General features: G+C 50.5%; 2 protein-coding genes across 3 annotated transcripts; one reads left to right on the top strand and one right to left on the bottom strand.

Annotated features, from left to right (window-relative positions):
* Positions 1-697: 697 nt before the first annotated feature.
* Positions 698-6,346, bottom strand: ATP5PD (ATP synthase peripheral stalk subunit d). Its single transcript, XM_036339630.1, has 6 exons — positions 6,209-6,346; positions 4,216-4,346; positions 3,230-3,326; positions 1,791-1,862; positions 1,025-1,087; positions 698-898 (listed from the first exon to the last, which is right to left on the bottom strand). The coding sequence occupies exons 2-6, from the start codon at positions 4,335-4,337 to the stop codon at positions 767-769; spliced, it is 486 nt and encodes a 161-aa protein (XP_036195523.1). The 5' UTR covers positions 4,338-4,346; positions 6,209-6,346; the 3' UTR covers positions 698-766.
* A 47-nt stretch (positions 6,347-6,393) lies between these two features.
* Positions 6,394-18,157, top strand: KCTD2 (potassium channel tetramerization domain containing 2). Of its 2 annotated transcripts, none has more exons than XM_036339629.1 (6): positions 6,394-6,868; positions 8,423-8,531; positions 10,336-10,427; positions 12,551-12,646; positions 14,600-14,725; positions 15,451-18,157. In XM_036339629.1, the coding sequence occupies exons 1-6, from the start codon at positions 6,530-6,532 to the stop codon at positions 15,478-15,480; spliced, it is 792 nt and encodes a 263-aa protein (XP_036195522.1). In that variant the 5' UTR covers positions 6,394-6,529; the 3' UTR covers positions 15,481-18,157. The 2 variants fall into 2 exon arrangements, with proteins under 2 accessions (XP_036195522.1, XP_036195521.1); XM_036339628.1 differs by having other exon boundaries at positions 12,527-12,646.
* Positions 18,158-20,002: the final 1,845 nt, after the last annotated feature.

Here is a 20,002-nt window from a genome sequence, read left to right as displayed (position 1 = left end):
ATTTAATGTCTTGGCTGATATACTACCTACCTCATAGGGTTGTTTTGAGGAGAAATGAGATATTTATCTAAAGTGATTAGAACAATTCTTAGAACATAGTATATGCTTTGTAAGTCATGATCATTTACTAATATACTAGTTGGCCCTATTATCCGAGGTTCATGTGATAACCTCCTAGGCTAGATGTAAACCCCTGAAGCAGGGGTCCTCAAACTACGGCCCGCGGGCCACATGCAAATACAAATATTGTATTTGTTCCCGTTTTGTTTTTTTACTTCAAAATAAGATATGTGCAGTGTGCATAGGAATTTGTTCATAGTTTTTTTTTAAACTATAGTCCAGCCCTCCAACTGTCTGAGGGACAGTGAACTGGCCCCCTGTTTAAAAAGTTTGAGGACCCCTGCCCTGAAGGCTCATATTTCTTCTCTTTCATTTACAATGAATTCATATTAAGGCTCCTCTAAATCCCAAGCACAGTGCTAAGCCCTGGGGAATAGAAATATGACTAAGGTGTAGTGCTGGCACTCAACAAAGAGTCTTCTGGAATCCTCTAGATCTTTATCTTCTGGGATTAAGAGCATATCCTGACCATTAGACAACTGAACCCACATACACCTATCGGCTCACCTTTCCATTTTAACAAAAAGCCCACTTCCAGTGAGGTCACCTCAGAGTTGTAAAGGAGCAGACACACTCAGCCCATCTGATTATTTTTAATGTCCAGAGTTTAAAATACAAGGAGCAGAGCTTCCTCTCAGACTTAAGTTTATAAACTCTCAATTGGCTTGTGAGGCCAGTAGGGATACTTCTTTTTGTCTAATTTGGTTTCCGGGAAGACTTCATTCAAATCCTCAATGGTCATCTGGTCAAATGGAATGATGTTCCTTATCTTCTCCAGCTGGAAGGAGGGGAAACATGTTAAGGTAAGCAGGGTTGCAGAGATGCAAAAAAGGAACCCAAGGCAGGTTTCTGCCATTTGGTGGAAGAGAGGAAATTTATCCCAAAGGCCAAAGGTCATCCTTACCTCTTTCTCGTATTGCTCAATCCTGGTCTTTGAGAGAGACACAAACTCAGCACAACTTTTCGCCTTTAAAAGAAGGGAGACATTCTGTTTTGGATCCAAGTTAAAGTGTCCTGACCCTGAGGCTCCCAAGGTCTCAGAAGTCCTGGAGCCAGACCACTGCTGCTTTCTCACTCTCTACGGAGAATCTGTAGCTGCCATGACTACTGGGGGAGCTGGCTTTGGGAGGCAGCTTATGATGGTGGGACCAGGGTTCTTCAGCAAGTGACGCGTCTAGGCAACCTGCAAAATGCCCATGTTTCATAGGTGCTGGGTGCAGAAGGGTCAGTACAAGCTGCCTGACCACCTAGCCAGACTTCTCCTTTGCGGAGCCACCTGCACTCCAACTTTTGGCCTTCAGTACTTTCAAGCACACTGGGTAATTTTCCCACCCAATTCCAACTCCTTAACTGTTTGTAACAGCTTTTTAAAAAATTATTATTGTAACAGCTTTGTTGAGGTATAACTGACATACAATAAAATGCACATATTTAAAGAACCCACTTGATCAGTTATGACACATGTATCCACCTGTGACACCATCGCCACAATCAAGAGAGAGAACAAACTGATCAGCCCCCTCTGTCCAATTACCAGGCAACTTCCGAGGTTGCATTTTCTAGAGTTTTATTTTATTCCTCCTTTTAGTTCACTCTACTTCAACCTAATGACTAAGAAGAGTCATCAGGAGTTAAGAGCATTTTGGAATAAAAGAGTCTCAACTACTTACATCTTCTTTTTCTTCAGCATCCACCAGGGCACTGTACTTATCCTCTGGCACAGGAACCTTCAGGGCACTAAACTATAAACACAGGCACAGGGAGCTGTTGTTAGTATACCCAGGAGCTCCAAGCTGCTAATCCTTAGAGATCACATAAGAACACATTCTCCATTCCAAGAAAAAGCCGGTATGAAGCTAGGGTGTTGGAGTGGAAAGAACATTAGACAGGGAAAGGGACCGCAAGTTCTTCTCAGTCCTGTCACTAAGCGGAGACCCTGGACAATTCTTTACTACGATGACCTTTAGTTTCTTCATCTGAAAAGGACAGTTGAACTGGATGACCTCAAAAATGGCCCCTTTTCCCTGGCCCCGTAATAGCTCAGTTGGTTAAAGCATCATCCTAATATGCCAAGGTTGTTTGGCTCAGTGGATAGAGCGTCGGCCTGCGGACTGAAAGGTCCCAGGTTCGATTCCAGTCAAGGGCATGTACCTTGGTTGCGGGCACATCCCCAGTGGGAGATGTGCAGGAGGCAGCTGATCGATGTTTCTCTCTCATCGATGTTTCTAACTCTCTATCTCTTTCCCTTCCTCTCTGTAAAAAATCAATAAAATATATTAAAAAAAAAATTCTGATTTCTCTTTTAAGTGAAACCCAATTGGACTTGGTGGAACTAATGTTTGCATAATGGAGATGGTCTCCCTAGAATGGTGGTTCTCAGCCTTGGCTGCACATTAGAATCACCTGGGAATCTTTTTAAAATCCTGATTTCTGGGCCTCATCCTCCGGAAATTCTGTTTCTTTGTGATGGGGTGGGGCCACAACATTAGTAACAAAGAAACAGAATTTCCGGAGGATGAGGCCCAGAAATCAGGATTTTAAAAAGATTCCCAGGTGATTCTAATGTGCAGCCCAGGTTGAGGACCACTGCCCTATGAAGATGGCTTAGTGTTACAGCCCCCGCACTCAGCACTGCACCTGGCACAGAGTAGGCCCTTGACAAGTTAACAAGAAATTACAGCTTACAAATTACAGTAAAAAAATAAAAATAATAAAAGCAGAGTAGAGAAAGGAGGAAAACAGGGGAAGGGTAGAAAAGATATCAGTTTATTCCAAAGGAGACAGGTGGGGGACCAAGAAATAATTGAGGAGAGGAGTGGAAATGTGTAACTTGACAGCCCTCTGGCTCCTTGAGGAAGGCTACCCTGTACTGTTTCTTTGGACAAAAACCATTCGAATAAACAGACCCCGAATTCTCTGCATGCATTTACCACTGAACTCTAACATGAGACCTTTGGCCACACCCACCTCACCTGAGCTTCCTTTGGGATCTGAGTGCTAACACCACCCTTCTTTCCTTGCTGTCCCCCCCGAGTATGTACTTATCTGCTGTCCCCCCTCTTCCCGCAAGCCACGTTACCAGACCAGCGAAAGCTGCCTGAAGCCTCACCTTCTTCTCAAAGTCATCGACTAAGCCGGCCTTCGCCACATTAGCCTTGTAGTAAGCCCAGTCGATAGCAGGTGGTTTCTCAGGCAGAGCAGCCAACCTGCTCACACGGAAAAACAAAAGTTATGGTTGTTCTATGAACAGAAAATTCACACAGTAATTTCCCTGCTCCTTATTCCTACGGCCTGGATGCACCATCACACTTTTGTCTAGGTGGGAAAGCATAGGAATGCGCAAAAAAGTTACTTTTATTTGGAAAATACATGGATTTCTTTATACTTTCAGAAGAGCACCAGAAAGTCCTATGTAGCTCCACATCACTGTTTCGCTTCCACATTCAATGGCAAGTCAAAAAACTCCCTCTCAGAAAGGGCTGACCCGGAGAGAACCGAGATGAAGGCGGAGGAAACTGCCTGTGCTCGCCGCCTCCCACAACCGTATCAAAATTACAAGTGAAATCCAGAACAGCCATCATTCAGAGCCGCCTGAAAGCTGGCTGAATGGAAGTCCTACAACTAGAGAAGTAAAGAAGAAGGCACACGGAGACGGCCTCGCTGTGTACCCTCCAGGTAGGCAACAAAACCAGCCTCAGGCCCGGCTGCACTGAGTACCGACCCTGTGCCCTGGTGCCCGCCAATCAGTGGAGCCCACAACCCTGAAAGGACACACCTGGGAAGCTGCTGAATGCTCCATTAGGATCCTCCCCTGGGACCGCCCCTAAAACCTCCGCCCTGAAAACCCTCAGGATGGGGACCCCGTGCCTCTCCCTCCAGGGAGCAAGCCTGTGCCTTTCCCTTTCCCCTGCCCCTCCCCTCCAGCCCCGCCCCAGGCACCTCACCATTAGCCTCCTCACTCCCAAGCTCCCAGGGCCCTTCCTTTGCCTCTGGAACTTGTTTCCTAAGCCCCTTTCTTCTAGGAATTACTTCTTCTACCTCTGTGATTTACCAAACTGTTCTCTTCCCAAAAAAAAAGAAAGAAAAGAGACTGACCTGGAGGTGAGGGTCTCATTCCAGGATTTCAGGGTGTTAGCAACGGCCTTCTGGTTTCGGGGTATGATCTCCCCAAAAGCTACCCAGTCAATGGTTTTTAGAGCAAGTTTTCGCCCAGCCATCTTGAGATCCTGGAAAATAAAACCCGTCAAATCAAAACTGGGCTCTTGGAGAGAATCCTATAGAGGCCATCTTGGCAACGTTTAAGTCTTTCAGAAACAGATCCGCGTCCTCTGAGGGCTTGGAGGACGTACTTATAAAGAAATCAGGATGACTGAATGAGAAAAGGACGGCGTAGCTCTTCAAATTCAAGGCGTGCAACCTGACATGTAAATATATTCTCCTCCCCCTAAATGCTCCTCCCGCTATTCTCCAACTCCTAACTCTCCCTTAAAACCCCAGTTCTCCAGTGTTTGTTTTCCACGTACCTTCGGAAATATTGAAGTCATACTTATGCCTTGCATTAAAGTTAAAAATGTAATTTAAATGCATTTCCACTCAAACTGTGTTTTATTCACTGACTCTCCAGTGCACAGAGCTGACACATACCCAAGTTCCCACAAAGGCTTGGCTAGAGCAGGCTCTAGACCAGAATTCCCCGCCTGGAAAGTGGGGGTGTCATCAGCCCTGCTTGCCTCAGAAAGCTGTTGCAAGTATCAAGTGAAATCGTGCACATCAACTTGCTCTTTCTACAAACTTAAGAGGCTCTCTATGCCCTCCCTGTCAGATCGGCACCATGTCTGCCCTTCTTACTCCTGTCTGATGCGTCCCCTGCAGCACCACACACTCTTGTCTTGAGTATGCTGGCCACACCCTAAATATATATATGAATGTGAGACAAGAAGGAAAATGATTACAGCCTTTTTGTTTTTAATAATTCTTTATTGTCGAAAGTATTACGTATGTCTCCCTTTCCCCCCCACTGGCCCCCTCCAGCCCACCCGCCCTGTTATCTGTGGCCATGGGCCATGCATATACGCACACAAGGTTCTTGGTTGATTACTGCGCACCCACCACCGCCATTTTTTAAAGAATACGACAGAATAGAGTAAAATAGTCCACTTCAACGAAATAAGATCAGTGTCAGACATCAGGAGACTGACTGAAATGTCCAAGGTCTACCAGCGGTTCTCAACCTGTGGGTCGCGACCCCTTTGGCAGTCGAAGGACCCTTTCCCAGGGGTCGCCTAAAACGATCCTGCATATCAGATATTTACATTGCGATTCATAACAGTAGCGACATGACAGTTATGAAGTAGCAACGACAATAATTTTATGGTTGGGTCACAACATGAGGAGCTGTATTTAAAGGGCCAGAAGGTGGAGAACCGCTGGATGGGGTGGAGCACAGGGAGGTGGTCGTCAATCTGCCCCAGGATCTTAAAGAGAAACGTGCCCAACACCTGCCGCTTCCTTTCCTTCCCACTCAGGACAGCCTGCTTCCTGGAATGGAGGTGAGGGCAGGGGATTCTGAAGATGCCAGAGGAGCAGCTTCCTTAAAGAGACCTTTCCCAGCACCCGGAGAGGGGGGCTCCGTAAGTGAAGGGGTTTTTGACTTTGATTTATTGGGGAACCCCCAGCGCCTCGAACCGATCGTGCACAGGAGGTGCTCCGTGAGGATCTGCTGAGGGGCTCTGACCCGCCCGCAGCTCGAAAGCCGGAACCCTCAGGAGGGAGGGGCGGACGCATCGAGCTGCATTACTGGCTTCAGGTGACGCTGCTCCAGCCCCCAAATCGGACCTCTACCGTCAGCCGCCCCGGGGCGCACGGGGCTGTGGAAGCGCCTAAGTTAAAGGTGACCAGGTCGCCGCCGGGCCCCGGCGACCTCTCGCGCGAGCAGAGCGGCACCAGCTCCACCCGGGCACTCTTCCAGCGCGGCACCCGCGGCGCCTGGCGTCCTGGGCAGGATTGCGACAACGGCCGACGCGAGGTTTGGAGGCGAAAGAGCAGAGGAACCCCCTGGGGTCGGACCCAACGTCCCAACCCTACTCACCTTCACCGACCCCGGCGACCCGCGGTCCACAGCACAAGTAACGGAAATGGGTCACCGGAAAGGCTTCCCTCAGCCAACCACTCATCCAAAGGGGCGGGCCTTGCCGCACAGGTTAGCCAATAGAGATTAAGGTTCCTTCCGGAAGTCCCGCCTACAAGGGCGGGCACAGCGCCCCCACCGTGCGGATCCCCGGGTGCTGGTTGGGGGCGCTCTCGTCCCTCTCCCCGGCCCCACCCCCGCCGATGGGCCGGCCCGGCTCTCCCTGCCGCGAGATGGGCCGGCCCGGCGGCGCGCGGGCAGTGGCGGCGGCGGCGGCCCAAGATGGCGGAGCTGCAACTGGACCCGGCGATGGCCGGGCTGGGAGGGGGTGGTGGGAGTGGGCTGGGCGACGGGGGCGGCCCGGGCCGCGGACCTCCCAGCCCTCGCCCCGCTGGCCCCACGTCCCGCGGGCACAGCCGCCCGCCCGCCGCCGCCGCGCAGCCGCTCGAGCCGGGTCCCGGACCGCCCGATCGGGCAGGGGGCGCCGGCGCGGCCCGCTGGGTCCGGCTGAACGTGGGCGGCACCTACTTCGTGACCACCCGACAGACCCTGGGCCGGGAGCCCAAGTCTTTCCTCTGCCGTCTCTGCTGCCAGGAAGACCCGGAGCTGGACTCGGACAAGGTGCGCCCCGCCCTCGGGCGCGCCCCCGGCCTTCAGACCCCCCGGTTCCTCCTAGGCTGGACCCCAGATCCCTGTGACACGCTCCTCCGGCCTGGACCCCCGCCCCCCTCCTCCCCCTACAAGCTCTACCCCGGCAGCTCCTCTCGCCCATCCTCCGGCGCACCCAGGGTTTCTCCCGGACCCCACCCTTCGTTTCGGTCTCAGCGGCTCGTTCGCCGCACCGCCCACCCACCCGCACGCGGGAGACCCCCGGCTCCGTATTCCTCTCCGCACCCCATCCCAGCCCCTCGGGTCCGCCTGAGCTTTCCCCTAGCTCCTCGTCAGCCTCTCACTGCCTGTGCCAGATCCATCCAGAACTGGGTCAGGGCGAGCCAAGGCATCTTTGTAGCTTTCTCAGACTTCCTCTCGGACCCGCTGCCAAGTTGGGCGAAAGCCTGGGTTAGAGGGTGGCTTGACAGCTGCCATCACACTGCTTTCCCGGGGTCATGGTCCCTGAGCTGGGCGCTGGGAGCAGTCACTGTGTCAGGTCCATCCTTAAGATCAGATCCATTCCTTGGAAGGAGGTTACCATTTCCGGTGCCAACCTCAGACCCCTGGTTAAGATCCCGGGGAAATGAAGACAGGAATGCTGTTGGGCAATATGCATAGCTGCTAACCAGAGGCTTGAGATGACCCAAGAGACTTAACCCATTTCCAGTTTGAACTGTTGTTTGAATTTTTTTTTTTAACTTTACACGTTCATCTTTCAGTTCCCAACGTAAAGCAATTGATCATTGCTTACATCACCTTGTAGCCCATATGACGTGCAGCCTGTTATCTTGAAACAGACTTGGGGTTGGGTAAACATGGGTCGGTTTCATTTATTTATCTCTGACCTCTCTGATAAATCTCAGATTGATAGAAACCTGTCCTGCCCTAACTGGAGATTCCAAAACCCTGGCTTATAAAGGAATTGTTTTTATCTACCCTAAGCCTCCCTTCTTGCAGTAGATCCCAGTTTATTCTTGTTTCTTTTACTGTAAAGATGAGTAGGATTAAAACTGCTCAGAGCCAAGCGCTGGCAGCACCAAGCTTCCTCTGGGCACAGAGCTGGGGTGTGCAAGGTGCAGCTGGCACTGCAGACGGCCACTGACGTTGGCCTTGAGCGCGGGAGCATTGCCAACTAAACAGGTTTTCTTAGAATTAGGAATATGATTCAGGGACAGTAGGGAGTTCAGAATGTCCATCTCAAGCAGAGATTTAACCACAACGAAGGCGTTTTCTCCCTCCCTTTCTTAAAAAAAAAAATAGCCAGAAACATTGGTCATTGTGTCCAAGTAAATATTTTAGAAGTTGAAGTAAACGCCTAGATGATATGACTGTATATCCGGAACGCCTCACCTTAAATTATGTTGAAGTACCAGATACATAAAAATAGCCTTCCTGTCCATAGTTTGTGATAAGCAAACGTCTAGCAAAACTTGCCCTCTCACTAATGGTTTGTGACCCGGTTTGACACCCTGTCCTGACTTGGTCTGAAAGCTCCACAGTGACACCCTTGTGTTTGGTCGGCAGGATGAGACGGGGGCCTATCTGATTGACAGGGACCCCACCTACTTTGGTCCTATCCTAAACTACCTCCGCCACGGGAAACTCATCATTACGAAGGAGTTGGCAGAAGAAGGTAAGAGCAGCGTTCGAACCAGGCATTTTCAGAATTCGGGTTTTGTTTGAGACTTTTGTCGCGCTCGTGTGCAGGTATAGTAAGGGCTTATGAAAGTGAGCCGGGAGCCGCAGTTACTGAGTGACGTCCGAGGGAGTCTTGTTTAAGGGAGCCTCGTCGTGCTCTGTTCATCCACCTTAACGAGAAGGGAAAGAGGTGGCTTTGGGAGTGTTTTCCAAACCTGCAGAATTTTCAGGATCCCTTTTTACAGTTGCTTATATGCTAGCAGTGAATGTCCATAGCCTGAAGCAACACATCTCTGATATTTAGTTATTTATATTTTTTGTTTTAGTTTGAACTTGCAGCTGCAAAGAAATAATAAAGGCTTGGCCTCATTTCTTTTAAGACTGATCTCATGCCTCCTTGTCAATTTTTGCAGCTGACCTAATTCATTCTCCAAACCATTGTCAGGTACCTCATCAGTGGCCTCATCTTTTTGGTTTTTAGGGCATTTAGACTAAGTGGGCCTAGATGTCTTTCTAAAAGGCTTGGTTGGCTTGGTCTCATCGAAGGCCTTCAGTTGAAGATTGGGGCCTGTCCCTGAGTCCAGGGCACCCTGATCGGGAATGTTCGCTGAGTAAGGAAGCTGTAATGGCTGTGCTGGTTAATTAAGCAGCTGCAAAACACCTCTGTTTCTACCAGTGAAAAGGGAACTTGCTCTCTTTTTGTAAATGCCCCCTTTACAAAACATTTCAAATTCATACCGAAGTAACGGGCATGACACAGTAAATTCCATGCACCCACCATCCATCCATCCAGCTTCAACAATTGCCAACTCATGGGTAATCTTGTTTCTTGAAAAGAGGACTCTTAATGCAGTTCTTTTCTAATGCCTTTTCAAAAACTTTTATTTTAAAATAATTTCAAACTAGGAGAAAAGGGCAAGAATAGTACAAAGAACTCCCTTTATCCAGACTCACCAATTTTTAACATTTTTTGGTCATATTTGCATTATCATTCATTCATTCTCTCTCCTCCTCCTGCCTCTCCATCCTCCACCCCTCCCACAGGTTATTTCTGAACTATTTGAGAATAGATTCTAGACTTCTCCCCTTAATACTTCAGTGGATATTTCCCAAGAACAAATCTATTCTCTTACATAACCACAGTATAGTGATCAAATTGAGGGAATTTAATATTGATGAACACTTTTATCTGTAGCTTATTCTCCAATTTTGTCTACTGTTCCAATGATGGCCTTTGTAGTACATTTTTCTCCTGGTACAGGATCACATATCCCATGTAGTTGTCCTGTCTGAAGTCTTTGACTTTATGTAGCATGGGATTCTTCCCATGATTGCCTTTCATATTGTTCAAATAATAAGCATTCTGTTAAATTGGGTCCACATATATTTACACACACAACCCACCCCTGGTCATCTTTAGGACAAACTGCAACTCAGGTAAAAATTGCAAGCTCAGGAGTTGTCTAACTTGACTAGTTCCGGGAACTAAGTGATATACGGTCAAGGTGTCCTGCAGCCAATGGCAGGCACAGGGAGAGCCAGGGAAGGTGCCGGTAGGAAACTAAAGGTGAAAGGGGGTGGACAGGCCAGACCCTTCTGCTGACTCCCTCCCGTTGGGCAAAGCCGATGGGTACGCCCTAAACAGCAACGAAGCATTTCCAGGCAGAGGGAGAGAGGCGAGGCTTGCATTTGAAAACTGCAGCTTTTGGCAAACGTGCACCCCAGACACGAGGCCAGCCTTTCCTGCTCTTCTCGGGGGAGTTCGCACATCTCTAACTACAGTTTGGTCCTTGTTCTAGGTGTGCTGGAAGAGGCAGAGTTTTACAACATCGCTTCTCTTGTGCGGCTGGTTAAGGAAAGGATACGGGACAATGAGAACAGAACTTCCCAAGTAATGGATTTTGAATTTTTAAGGGGAAACTACCTCGAGTGGCTGTCTGTCCATGTGTCTGGGTGTAGTTAGGAAAGGATGACTTGCCCTCAGAGCCTGAGGTCTGTGTGGAAAACTGTCCGTCTGCCAGGCCGGCAGCATGTACTCCACCAGACTTGTTCAGAACAAAAAAACAGAAGAAATAACAAAGAAAACAAAACAGCCTCATGTCCCTGTAGAAGAATGGGGAGGCTGCAGCTACTCACCATATGGCAGTGGGAGGCCCCAAACCTGTTCTCGCGGAGGGAGCATCTGTCTCCCTCCACGTGAAGACCAGGCCGGGTCCCGCTTGCACCTGGTGGCTGCTCTTTGTTAGGACCAGCCTTCAGCGTGTGGCCACATCACAGCCGGCTCCTGCCAGCCACCTGAACCCAGTCTCATGGTGTAGACTTTAGAACAGCGGTTCTCAACCTGTGGGTCGCGACCCCTTTGGGGGTCGAACGACCCTTTCACAGGGGTCGCCTAAGACCATCGGAAAACACATATATAATTACATATTGTTTTTGTGATTAATCACTATGCTTTCATTATGTTCAATTTGTAACAATGAAAATACATCCTTCATATCAGATATTTACATGATGATTCATAACAGTAGCAAAATTACAGTTATGAAGTAGCAACGAAAATAATTTTATGGTTGGGGGTTACCACAACATAAGGAACTGTATTAAAGGGTCGCAGCATTAGGAAGCTGCTTGTCTATTTGCTCCTGAGGAAATAATACCAAGCTTCCCATTTTATTATGAAGTCTAGATTTTGGTATTAACTCAGTAGGTAATAGTAACAAAAGTGAAACATTTCCCACCCGGTTTGGGAAGGGAAGACAGAGCTTACTCGGCTTATTTTATGTCGTCACCCATCCAGGTGTCTTAAGAGGCCACAGTAACTTCGATTAGGCCCTTGGGACTCTATGAGCACTAGAAGTCCCATGCCCTCAAGAAGCTGGAAGTCTAGCAGGAAACACAGACACCCCCTTTCATGTATGAGGCTCTCCTCTAAGTACAACTGCAGTGACAGGCAGGGTCAGACCTCACTGACCGTCTGGCCTGCAGCATGACGTGCCTCCTACCCCAGCAGATTCCGGCGGTGGAGGCTTTCCTGAGAGCTGATCTGCTGCAAGGTAGAATTTTCCTGCGATTAAGAAGGAAGCAGTACATTTCTTTTCACTGTAAAAAATAGTTCCTTGCTCCTGTGTGTTTGACTTGATAGATTCGTTTTCTGGCTCTGAATGGTTTATCTGAATGGAATAACCAACACCTGTGATAAAAAATGAACTCTCATCACGCTGTCTCCAGTAGTGTGCAGGGGTGGAAAGGAGGGCTTGTTCATTTAGTTTCCATCCAGCTGCGGGCTGAAAGGCTGCTTTAATATCAAAGATGAATTTCCAGTTGGTTAGCGGATTACCAGTGAAATAGGATCGAGTGTCACCAAGCTTTTGCACCTCATATTATATTCACAGGGCACCTTTCCCTAATGTAGAGCTTTAAGAGCTGAGATGTTCTGAGAATTCTAACCCTCTCATCATGCTTGGTGTCTCTGGTGACCAGCCATTACCCTATGAAAGACACTTATCACTCAGGAGTTTCCAAGGGTTTATTTTTTATTATTCCTCGGCCTAGCAGAATGTCACGTCTTCCGCTGCGACACTTTCACTGTCCGGTAGCATGGCAGCGGGTAAAGGTCGCTGGAACATGTATGTGTATGTGATGGGTTCCTATTTCATATGTTATTCCCATAATAAGGTGTCACTGCCAATAAGCCACAATAGAATCTGCATTGTCCACATGGATGTTAGACACGAGCAGCTTAGAGGAGCGTGTGGCTTTCTTGTCCAGAGTGAGTTTACTGTTTTCTGTTTGGGAAAATAGAGGAAATCTAAGAACATAACTCATCCCTCTCCACTTGAGAATGATTTTCCCCACTGATTCGTATCCCCGGGCCCTTTGGTTTTTGGATAAGTTGTTACTGAAAGCCACAGTGCTGCTTGTAAAAGGGGTGGAGGTTGGCTGCCAAGAAAATATTCCAAGCAAACTCCTTTTCAGTGTTTGTTCTTTTAGCCTCACTGTTCGTGGTTGTCGCAGGGCCCAGTGAAGCACGTGTACCGAGTCCTGCAGTGCCAAGAGGAGGAGCTGACACAGATGGTCTCCACTATGTCTGATGGCTGGAAATTCGAACAGGTATGTTTCTTCAGTAATACAACCCCTCTGTCTCCCTGGGAGTCCACACTCCAAACACTGACCTCCGTAGCCGGTTAACAGCCTGGGGGTTCGGTAGGGCCCCACGTGCTCCTGCTCCAAAGCATGGGAAAAGAGAGCTGCTCAGTGTGGATTATTTATAACCAAGGCTTCAGCTTGATTGTGCTAGAGGGAGTCAGCCAGCTTGTTTGGGCTTGAAATGCCTCTCTCTCTCCCTTTTTTTGTAATAGTTCATTGCGTCTTAGAGAGAGAGGAAGGCAGAAGAGAGAAACATCAGTGTGAGAGTGCAACATCGATGGCTGCCTCACGCATGCCCCCACTGGGCAGGTGCCCCAACTGGGAATCACACCAGCAACCCTTTGGTGCACAAGACAGTGTCCAACCAACTGAGCCCCACTGGACAAGACTCTCTTTTTTCTCCCCCAGTGGGATTTTTTTCAGAAATGCGTGTGGATGCATTCTAGAATAATTACCTAAAGAAGACTAGGATTCACCAATAGCCCTTCCTTTGCTTGCCCCAGGGTCAGAACTTTATCATCCTGGGTATAAGTGTAATCGGCAGAGAAAGCGTGGTGAGCTGCAGTGATAGGAAAGGAATCAAACGCATGGTTACCATCCCTGGGCTGTGGATTCCGTCCTTGTAGCTTTGTGCCATTAGATGGCAGAATTGTTCTGTTCATCTACTTTCTTCAAAACACGGGTGCTGAGCATGAACAGAATGAATATATTGTAATTTTATTTGGATCGTGCCAATTTTCATGTAGAGTTTAAGAGGCCAGTTGAACTGTCACCATAACTTACCTTCTCAGAAGTTCCTTTTTGTGTCTCTGTCTTCAGAACCGATACTGGGTTTTTCCTCCCACAGACCTCCCACTGCAGAATCCGTTCTGCCTGTGTGTCCTTCTAGTCCTTGTCAGGTGTGGGTTGCAAAATGGTGCCATACTTCCACTCCAGAAGTGTTTCCCTGATTAAAGTCTTAAGCAGAGGATGTTATAAATACGGTTTTAAAGTATTCTTTTTTTAAAAAAATATTTTTGTTGATATCAGAACAGGAGGGAAGGGGAGAGAGAGATAGAAACATCAATGATGAGAGAGAATCATTGATTGGCTGCCTCCTGCACACCCCCTACTGGGGATTCAGCCTGAAACCTGGGCCTGTGCCCTTGACTGGAATCGAACCTGGGACCCTTCAGTCCATAGGCCGACACTCTGTCCACCGAGCCAAACCAGCCAGGGCTAAAGTATTCATGTCCTGTAGGAAGACCAAGTGTGCCCTCAGTGACTCCACTATATGGGTGAGGAAGTTAAGGCACAAAGGGGCTGAGGCGTCTGCCACCCAGCCATACAGCATGTCAGTCATGGTCCCCTGACTTGCGGCCCTAGGGGCTCGCCAAGAAGACCTCACCCTTGGGCTCAGCTTCTTCTGCAGGTGTATTTCCTACTTAGAATTAAAGCCCGGATTCAGTTCTCCAAAAAGGTGAAAGCTACCAGGAGCATGTGGTTTGCGGTAGCGCTTCAGTGATTGGCCTGCTTTCCCCAGCCTTCCGGGCGCCAGGCTCCTGTCTCGCCCTCTGTCCAGATGAGCCACTGTGTGTAGGTGTTCTGGCAGAAGCAGTGTCCATTTTTATTCACAGAAACATTCTGTTTCCCTTTGTGTTTGCTGGAAGGAATGTGGTCATGTGAATCCAGCTGCTGCCTTTGGGTGTCAGCTTCTCGGGTGAGGGAGATGGTGGCAGAACTCAGACTTTTTTCCTCTGGGGCAGCCTCGCTGACGACGCCCTGATGAGTGACCGAGACCCGGTGACTGGGGCCTTGACGGTCCCAGAGCCCTTCACCCGCTGAGGAGGCGAGCCGCAGCGGCCCCTCGGCAGGCTTGGTTCTGTGGCACTGAGCGGTGTCAGGTCCCGTGTGTTCACCAGGTCCTTGTTTTATCAGCTCATCAACATCGGGTCTTCCTATAACTACGGAAACGAGGACCAGGCGGAATTCCTCTGTGTTGTCTCCAGAGAACTAAATAATTCCACCAACGGCATCGTCATCGAGCCCAGTGAAAAGGCAAAGGTAAGAGGCCACTTCACCAGAATCTGCGTGGGACTCGTTCGTCCCCCAGGGGCCCTGTCTCATTTCCTCCCGGCCCTTCTCAAGGCAGCTTTGCGGTTCCCCTTCATTTGGGTCTTCTGATTGTTGTCATTTAAATCAAGATTTATGAGCAGTGAGAGAGGTTTTCGTTAGAAAACAGGACGGAAAAGGGCAGGCTATTCCCAGGCTCTGTCGAATCAGTGAAAAAGAAGGGCTTATCCCCCTAACCCCCCAAGCTCGGCATTCTGAACCTCAGCGTTGGGAAGTACTGGCTGTTGCTTTTATTATTTGAAACTGTTCTTTTTCCTGCCTCAAGAAAAAAGGCATTAGGTTACCTTGGTGGCTTCTTAAGGTACTGGAAAAGTGCTGTACACAGTTACATTTCCCCCAGCGGGGCCCCCAGAAACACAAACACACTCTTGGAAGTCGCCCACATATGCCTGACCCGTTCCCTGGAGCAGGGAGAAGTGGTCCCACAGCACCGCTGGGCCCGCCGCCGTCAGCTAGTCTCCAGCCGGAGTGCTTTAGGCGGGGTGGGCTCCCATCCTGCTCGCTTCCTGGGTAACGGACTGTGGTGCTGCTCGCCGGGGCCAGTGGGAAGCAGTGGGTCTCCTGGCTTTCTTCAGCCGTCTGCTTAGCAGCTGAGCCTAAAAGCAGTCTGCATCCAGAGTCCAAGCCTCAGCCCTCTCCCCACCTTCCACTTCCAGATTCTTCAGGAGAGAGGGTCTCGGATGTAAACGCCAGAATCCTAGACATGGAGAGAGCACCCTGGCAGAGCACCTCTTGAAGTTCAGTCTCGCTCCTGTACAGTAACTGAGCTGCAAAGCAAAGCTGAGCCTGGCCCCCCGTGGACTGTGTTCTGGTCAAACCAAAGGAACCCCCACCCAGCCACAGGAACTGAAGACAGATGGAGCTTCGGCTGCAGCATACCTTCTCAGAAACCTGCTCTGTGTTCCTCGCCAGTGTTACAACAGCTTTACAGCCGCATCTGGGCTGGGTTTCCAGTTGGAACCTGGGGCCGGGGGAGGGGAGAGGAAGGCCTGCTCTTGGCCGTGCCTGTGCTTCCGGGAAGCCAGAGCAGTGAGCGGACTGTCCCTGTGCTGTGCCGGGCTTTCACCTGCGTGTGCCGAGGCGGGCGCTGGCACCAGCCGCTCTGTAACACTATCCTCCCGTCCTTCGATGCACCGCATACTAATGTAGCCGACGCAAAGGAGTCTAGCTCCCATTTGTCGAACTGAATTGAGGGCTTTGATAAAGGAGAGAGTACCCCACATTCCTATGAACTAAGCCTCTTTGAGGAAAGGGAGGATGGGGCGTCCTTGCTTGTGGTTGGAGGCTGGGGAGTGCTGCTCGGGGTTTGGGCCGTTCAGCTGCTGCCACAGTCAGCTTTGCCCCATTTGTCTCCAGCAACCTGGGCCGTCCAGGCGGCTTGCTTTCTTGCCAGGAAGAGGGTGGAAGCAGGCGGCATTCTGCACTGAATGGGACAGGCAGATGGGAGCCGGAGGTAGTTGGTGTAACTGCTTCTGCTTTCTCTTACACTCTTGGTCTCTTACACTCTTGGTCCTTCCTTCCTTCCTGGACTTTTTAAACTGGGCTAAAGGGACTTTGAACCCCCCTGGTGGCTTGGGTGGGGATGGCTGTTTCTTGAAGAGTTGCCAAATGTGTCCTGTTACGGTGTCCAAAGTGTTATTTCTGTGATTGTCTCCTGGAAATGCCTTGACTGAACATGTAATATTTGTTTGTGTCTCTCTTGGTCTCTCACCTTGGCAGCCCTGCCCTGCAGCCCTGTCCGTGACCCACACCTTCCCGCTAGTGTGTATGCGTTTGCTGGGCCATCTGAGGGCTCTCCCTGTCCCTGACCCGCCCGCACCGTCACTTCTTTCTATGGAGGGCCATGCCCTTGACCAAACGCTTGTTTGCCCTGGGGGAGCAGAGCTGTGGCCGCAGAGCTTGTGCCAGACCTTCTCTCAGCTTTGAGTCTGAGAGCAGCTGTGAATGCATGGGGGCCGGGAAGCCTTGTCTTTCCCGATGGCTCCCAGAGTGTGGCAGGTGGGCCAGAGAAGGGGAAGGCGCCTCGCGAACACGCCATCTGTAAGCCACCTCCAGCCAGTCGCTTCTGGTTCTTCAGAGCTGAGGGTCCCTCCGCTCCGCAGCTCACCTGCTTGCTAGGGGGCCTGGGGTCGTAATTTTTGGATATAGACTGTGCCAAGTGTCTTTTGAGCTTGTGACCTGCGCATGCCCAGAATTCTCACTTTGACCTTATTTCTCTGTGTAAAGTAGGATAGACATGTGTCTGCTGACAGACAAGGCTGCACGCCAGCCTGAGGTGCACATTGGCACCTCAGAAGCCTGGCAGGCGCCCAGGATTTTTACAGCTGTGACATGTCGAGGAACTTCTGCCTACAGTAAAAGCCGTCACCTTTCAGAAAGGTTGTAGGCATCCATCCTGTCATCTGTCGGGAGGGGTGGGAAAAAGGTTTAAAAGCATCTCTGACGGGACAGAGGACTGGAGGGGGTGCTGTTTGGACAACTGGAATAAGGAACCTCAAATGGACGCGCACAAGGAGACGTGCTTTCCTGGGCACTGGGCATGCTGATGACCAGCCTGGTCCCAGGCCACGAGGATGAGGAGGCGGGAGGCAGGCATGGCGAGCCCTCGGGAATGCATTTCTCCTCGCAGAACCCACAGCGGGGCTGTAAGAGGACTGCCGAGCCCCTGCTCTGCTCTGAGACACAGGCCTAAGTGGTATCTCATCTCCTGGGGGGCTGGCGTTCACCCAGCTTCCCTCCTGGCAGCCCAGGGACCCTTTAATGGTTCCAGTGCTCCAGAAATCTCAGATGATTTGTTTCGTAAGGTTTCTGAAAAGTATTTTACCCAAACCCTTTATGAGCCAAGGGGTATTTTTCTTAAAAGCCTCCCCCTGGTAGAGTCTGGCTAATTCAGAGAGAGGTCTGGCCTTTGGCTTGGGGGTGTCACATGACCAGTGACCCATCCTCTCCAGCTTCCCAGTGCTGCCAAGTGGGGAGTGTCTTCCTGCTTCATTCTCCGCCCAGGGCTGTGGCCGCAGGCCATGCAGGTCAGGCCCAGGGAGCAGCCGGCATCCGAATGACAGCGGTGGGCTTGTTGTGGCCTCAGAACCTGCTCTGTACCTTGGCAGTGAGGTGGGCCCAGTCCCTCTAGAATGACTTCGTTCCTGCAGTTGCAGCTGATCTCAGGGGTGTCGGGAGGAAGGGACAGCTGTTGGGGTAGGGCTGAGAGGACACCCACACCCTGCAGCGTGGCCTTCGATCCAGACGTTAGGGACCATGCCCGTCCCCTGTGGGTGCCCTTGATGATTGAGTGTTTGAAGAGTCTGAAATGGTGTGACCTCCTTTTTTCTTTTGGTCAATAAACACATGAAACGATCTGCTGAATCTCAAGACCTTTGGTGTGTTTTCCGGTATGGCCAGCTCCTTGTGTCCACTCACCATTCATGCTTCTCCAAGGGCTCCCTGGAGGTGAACTGCACCTTTCCCAGCAGGGCCGCCCGCCCGCAAAGGCCTGGCTTCTCCTGCTGCCAAACTGCCCGAGGGGGTGTTGGGCCTCCTTCCTCCCACGTTCATTTTCCTGAATCTGACAGGACTCAGTGCTGAGAACCAGAAGGTGGGACAGATGGGCTACCCACAGGGCTGGAAAGAGATGGGGGGGAGGAGTATGAGGTGTTTTTGTGGGTTTTCTTTTCATTTGTTTTTATTTATTTCAGAGAGAAGAAGGGAGAGGGAGAGATAGAAACATCAATGAGAGGGAAACATTGACCAGCTGCCTCCTGCACGCCCCCTACTGGGGGTGGAGCCCGCAACCTTGGTTCATGGGGATGACGCTCAACCAAATGACCACACCGGCCGGGTGAGATGCTTAAGGGAAAAACAGTCCTGGAGACAATAAGTGACGAGGTTGCCCATTTTCTCAGCAAAGTAGAGGGTGAGAAATGTGAGGTGAACACCCAGTAACGAAGTGAAGGACCCCTCACTTTAGGCATCAGGCAGGGTGTGGGATCCTCAAAAGGCCTCGCCCCCCCCCACGCCCACCCCCCACCCCCGCGCGCCCAATAGGGAGACAACTGGACACAAAGGTCAAGAACAAGGCACAAGTTTGTATCAGCCAGGGTCCAATGAGATGGAGACCCCAGTGGCTAACAGGCTGTGGGGAAAGGTGGTGGGGATTACAGGACGCTCCCAGGGCCCAGGAGCAAAGGGGAGAAGTTAGGATTACGGAGAGGAGGCTCAGCGGAGGAGCCCTGTGCGAGAGATGCCGCCAGCTCAGGGCTCAGGAACGCCGGGTCTAACTAGAAAAACAGCGCACTGCTGCTACGCCTGCCCGAGAGGCCGCAGTGCTGTGGTTGCTCAGCTGGTTGGAGCATCATTCCAGGCACCAAAAGGTTGAGGGTTAGGGCACATACCTAGGTTGTGGGTTCGATCCCTGGTTGGGGCAAGTACGGGAGGCAAACCAATCGATGTTTCTCACATGGATGGTTCTGTCTCCCTTTCTCTCTCTAAAATCAATAAACATATCCTCCGGTGAGGATAAAAAAATACATAAATAATAAAGATCCTTTCCTCTCCCCGGCAGGGAGCAGCACAGTGCCAACAGTCATTGTCCCGGGGCCTGAAAGAGTCACACCTATTCCTGAGCAATGTTAATTACTCCTCCGGTGGCTGAGGGGGTGAGAGAACACCCTGTTTGTGATGGGCAGTTCAGGGCCTGTGGTCACTTGAGGTCCATGGTTAGGTTGCAGGAGCTGCATCTCCAAAGGAGAAGAGTTCATCTGCGAGAAGGCGAGGATCTACTCCAAAACCCTGGCGTTCTGCCTGCTGATGCTCCAGGGAGGGCTTGCTGGCGGCTGCAGGCAGCGCCAGCGCCTGGAACAGATCGCTGAGTGTGGCCGGACCTGCTCAGTCACAAAGCCCAGGTGGCAGCCTCCAGCTAAACTTTCAGTAGGAATCACACCACACATTTTCATCAGGAAAGCTTTCCACTGGAGGGAACTGTTACTCCATTAAGCCAGTTTAATTCCTTGATCGGTTTTCTATGCAGTGCAATTAAGTTGTTTCCAAGTTTCTATTTTCTTTTTTTCTTTTTATTGATTTCAGAGAGGAAGGGAGAGGAAGAGAGAGATAGAAACATCGGTGATGAGAGGGAATCATTGATAGGCTGCCTCCTGCAGGTTGGACCAAGCCCACAACCCAGGCATGCGCCCCCGACCAGAATCGACCTCGGGA

This window comes from Myotis myotis, unplaced genomic scaffold (genome assembly GCF_014108235.1).
Source record: "Myotis myotis isolate mMyoMyo1 unplaced genomic scaffold, mMyoMyo1.p scaffold_m19_p_17, whole genome shotgun sequence".
NCBI classification, from domain to species: domain Eukaryota; kingdom Metazoa; phylum Chordata; class Mammalia; order Chiroptera; family Vespertilionidae; genus Myotis; species Myotis myotis.
This window is presented reverse-complemented; position numbering and strand designations above follow the sequence as displayed.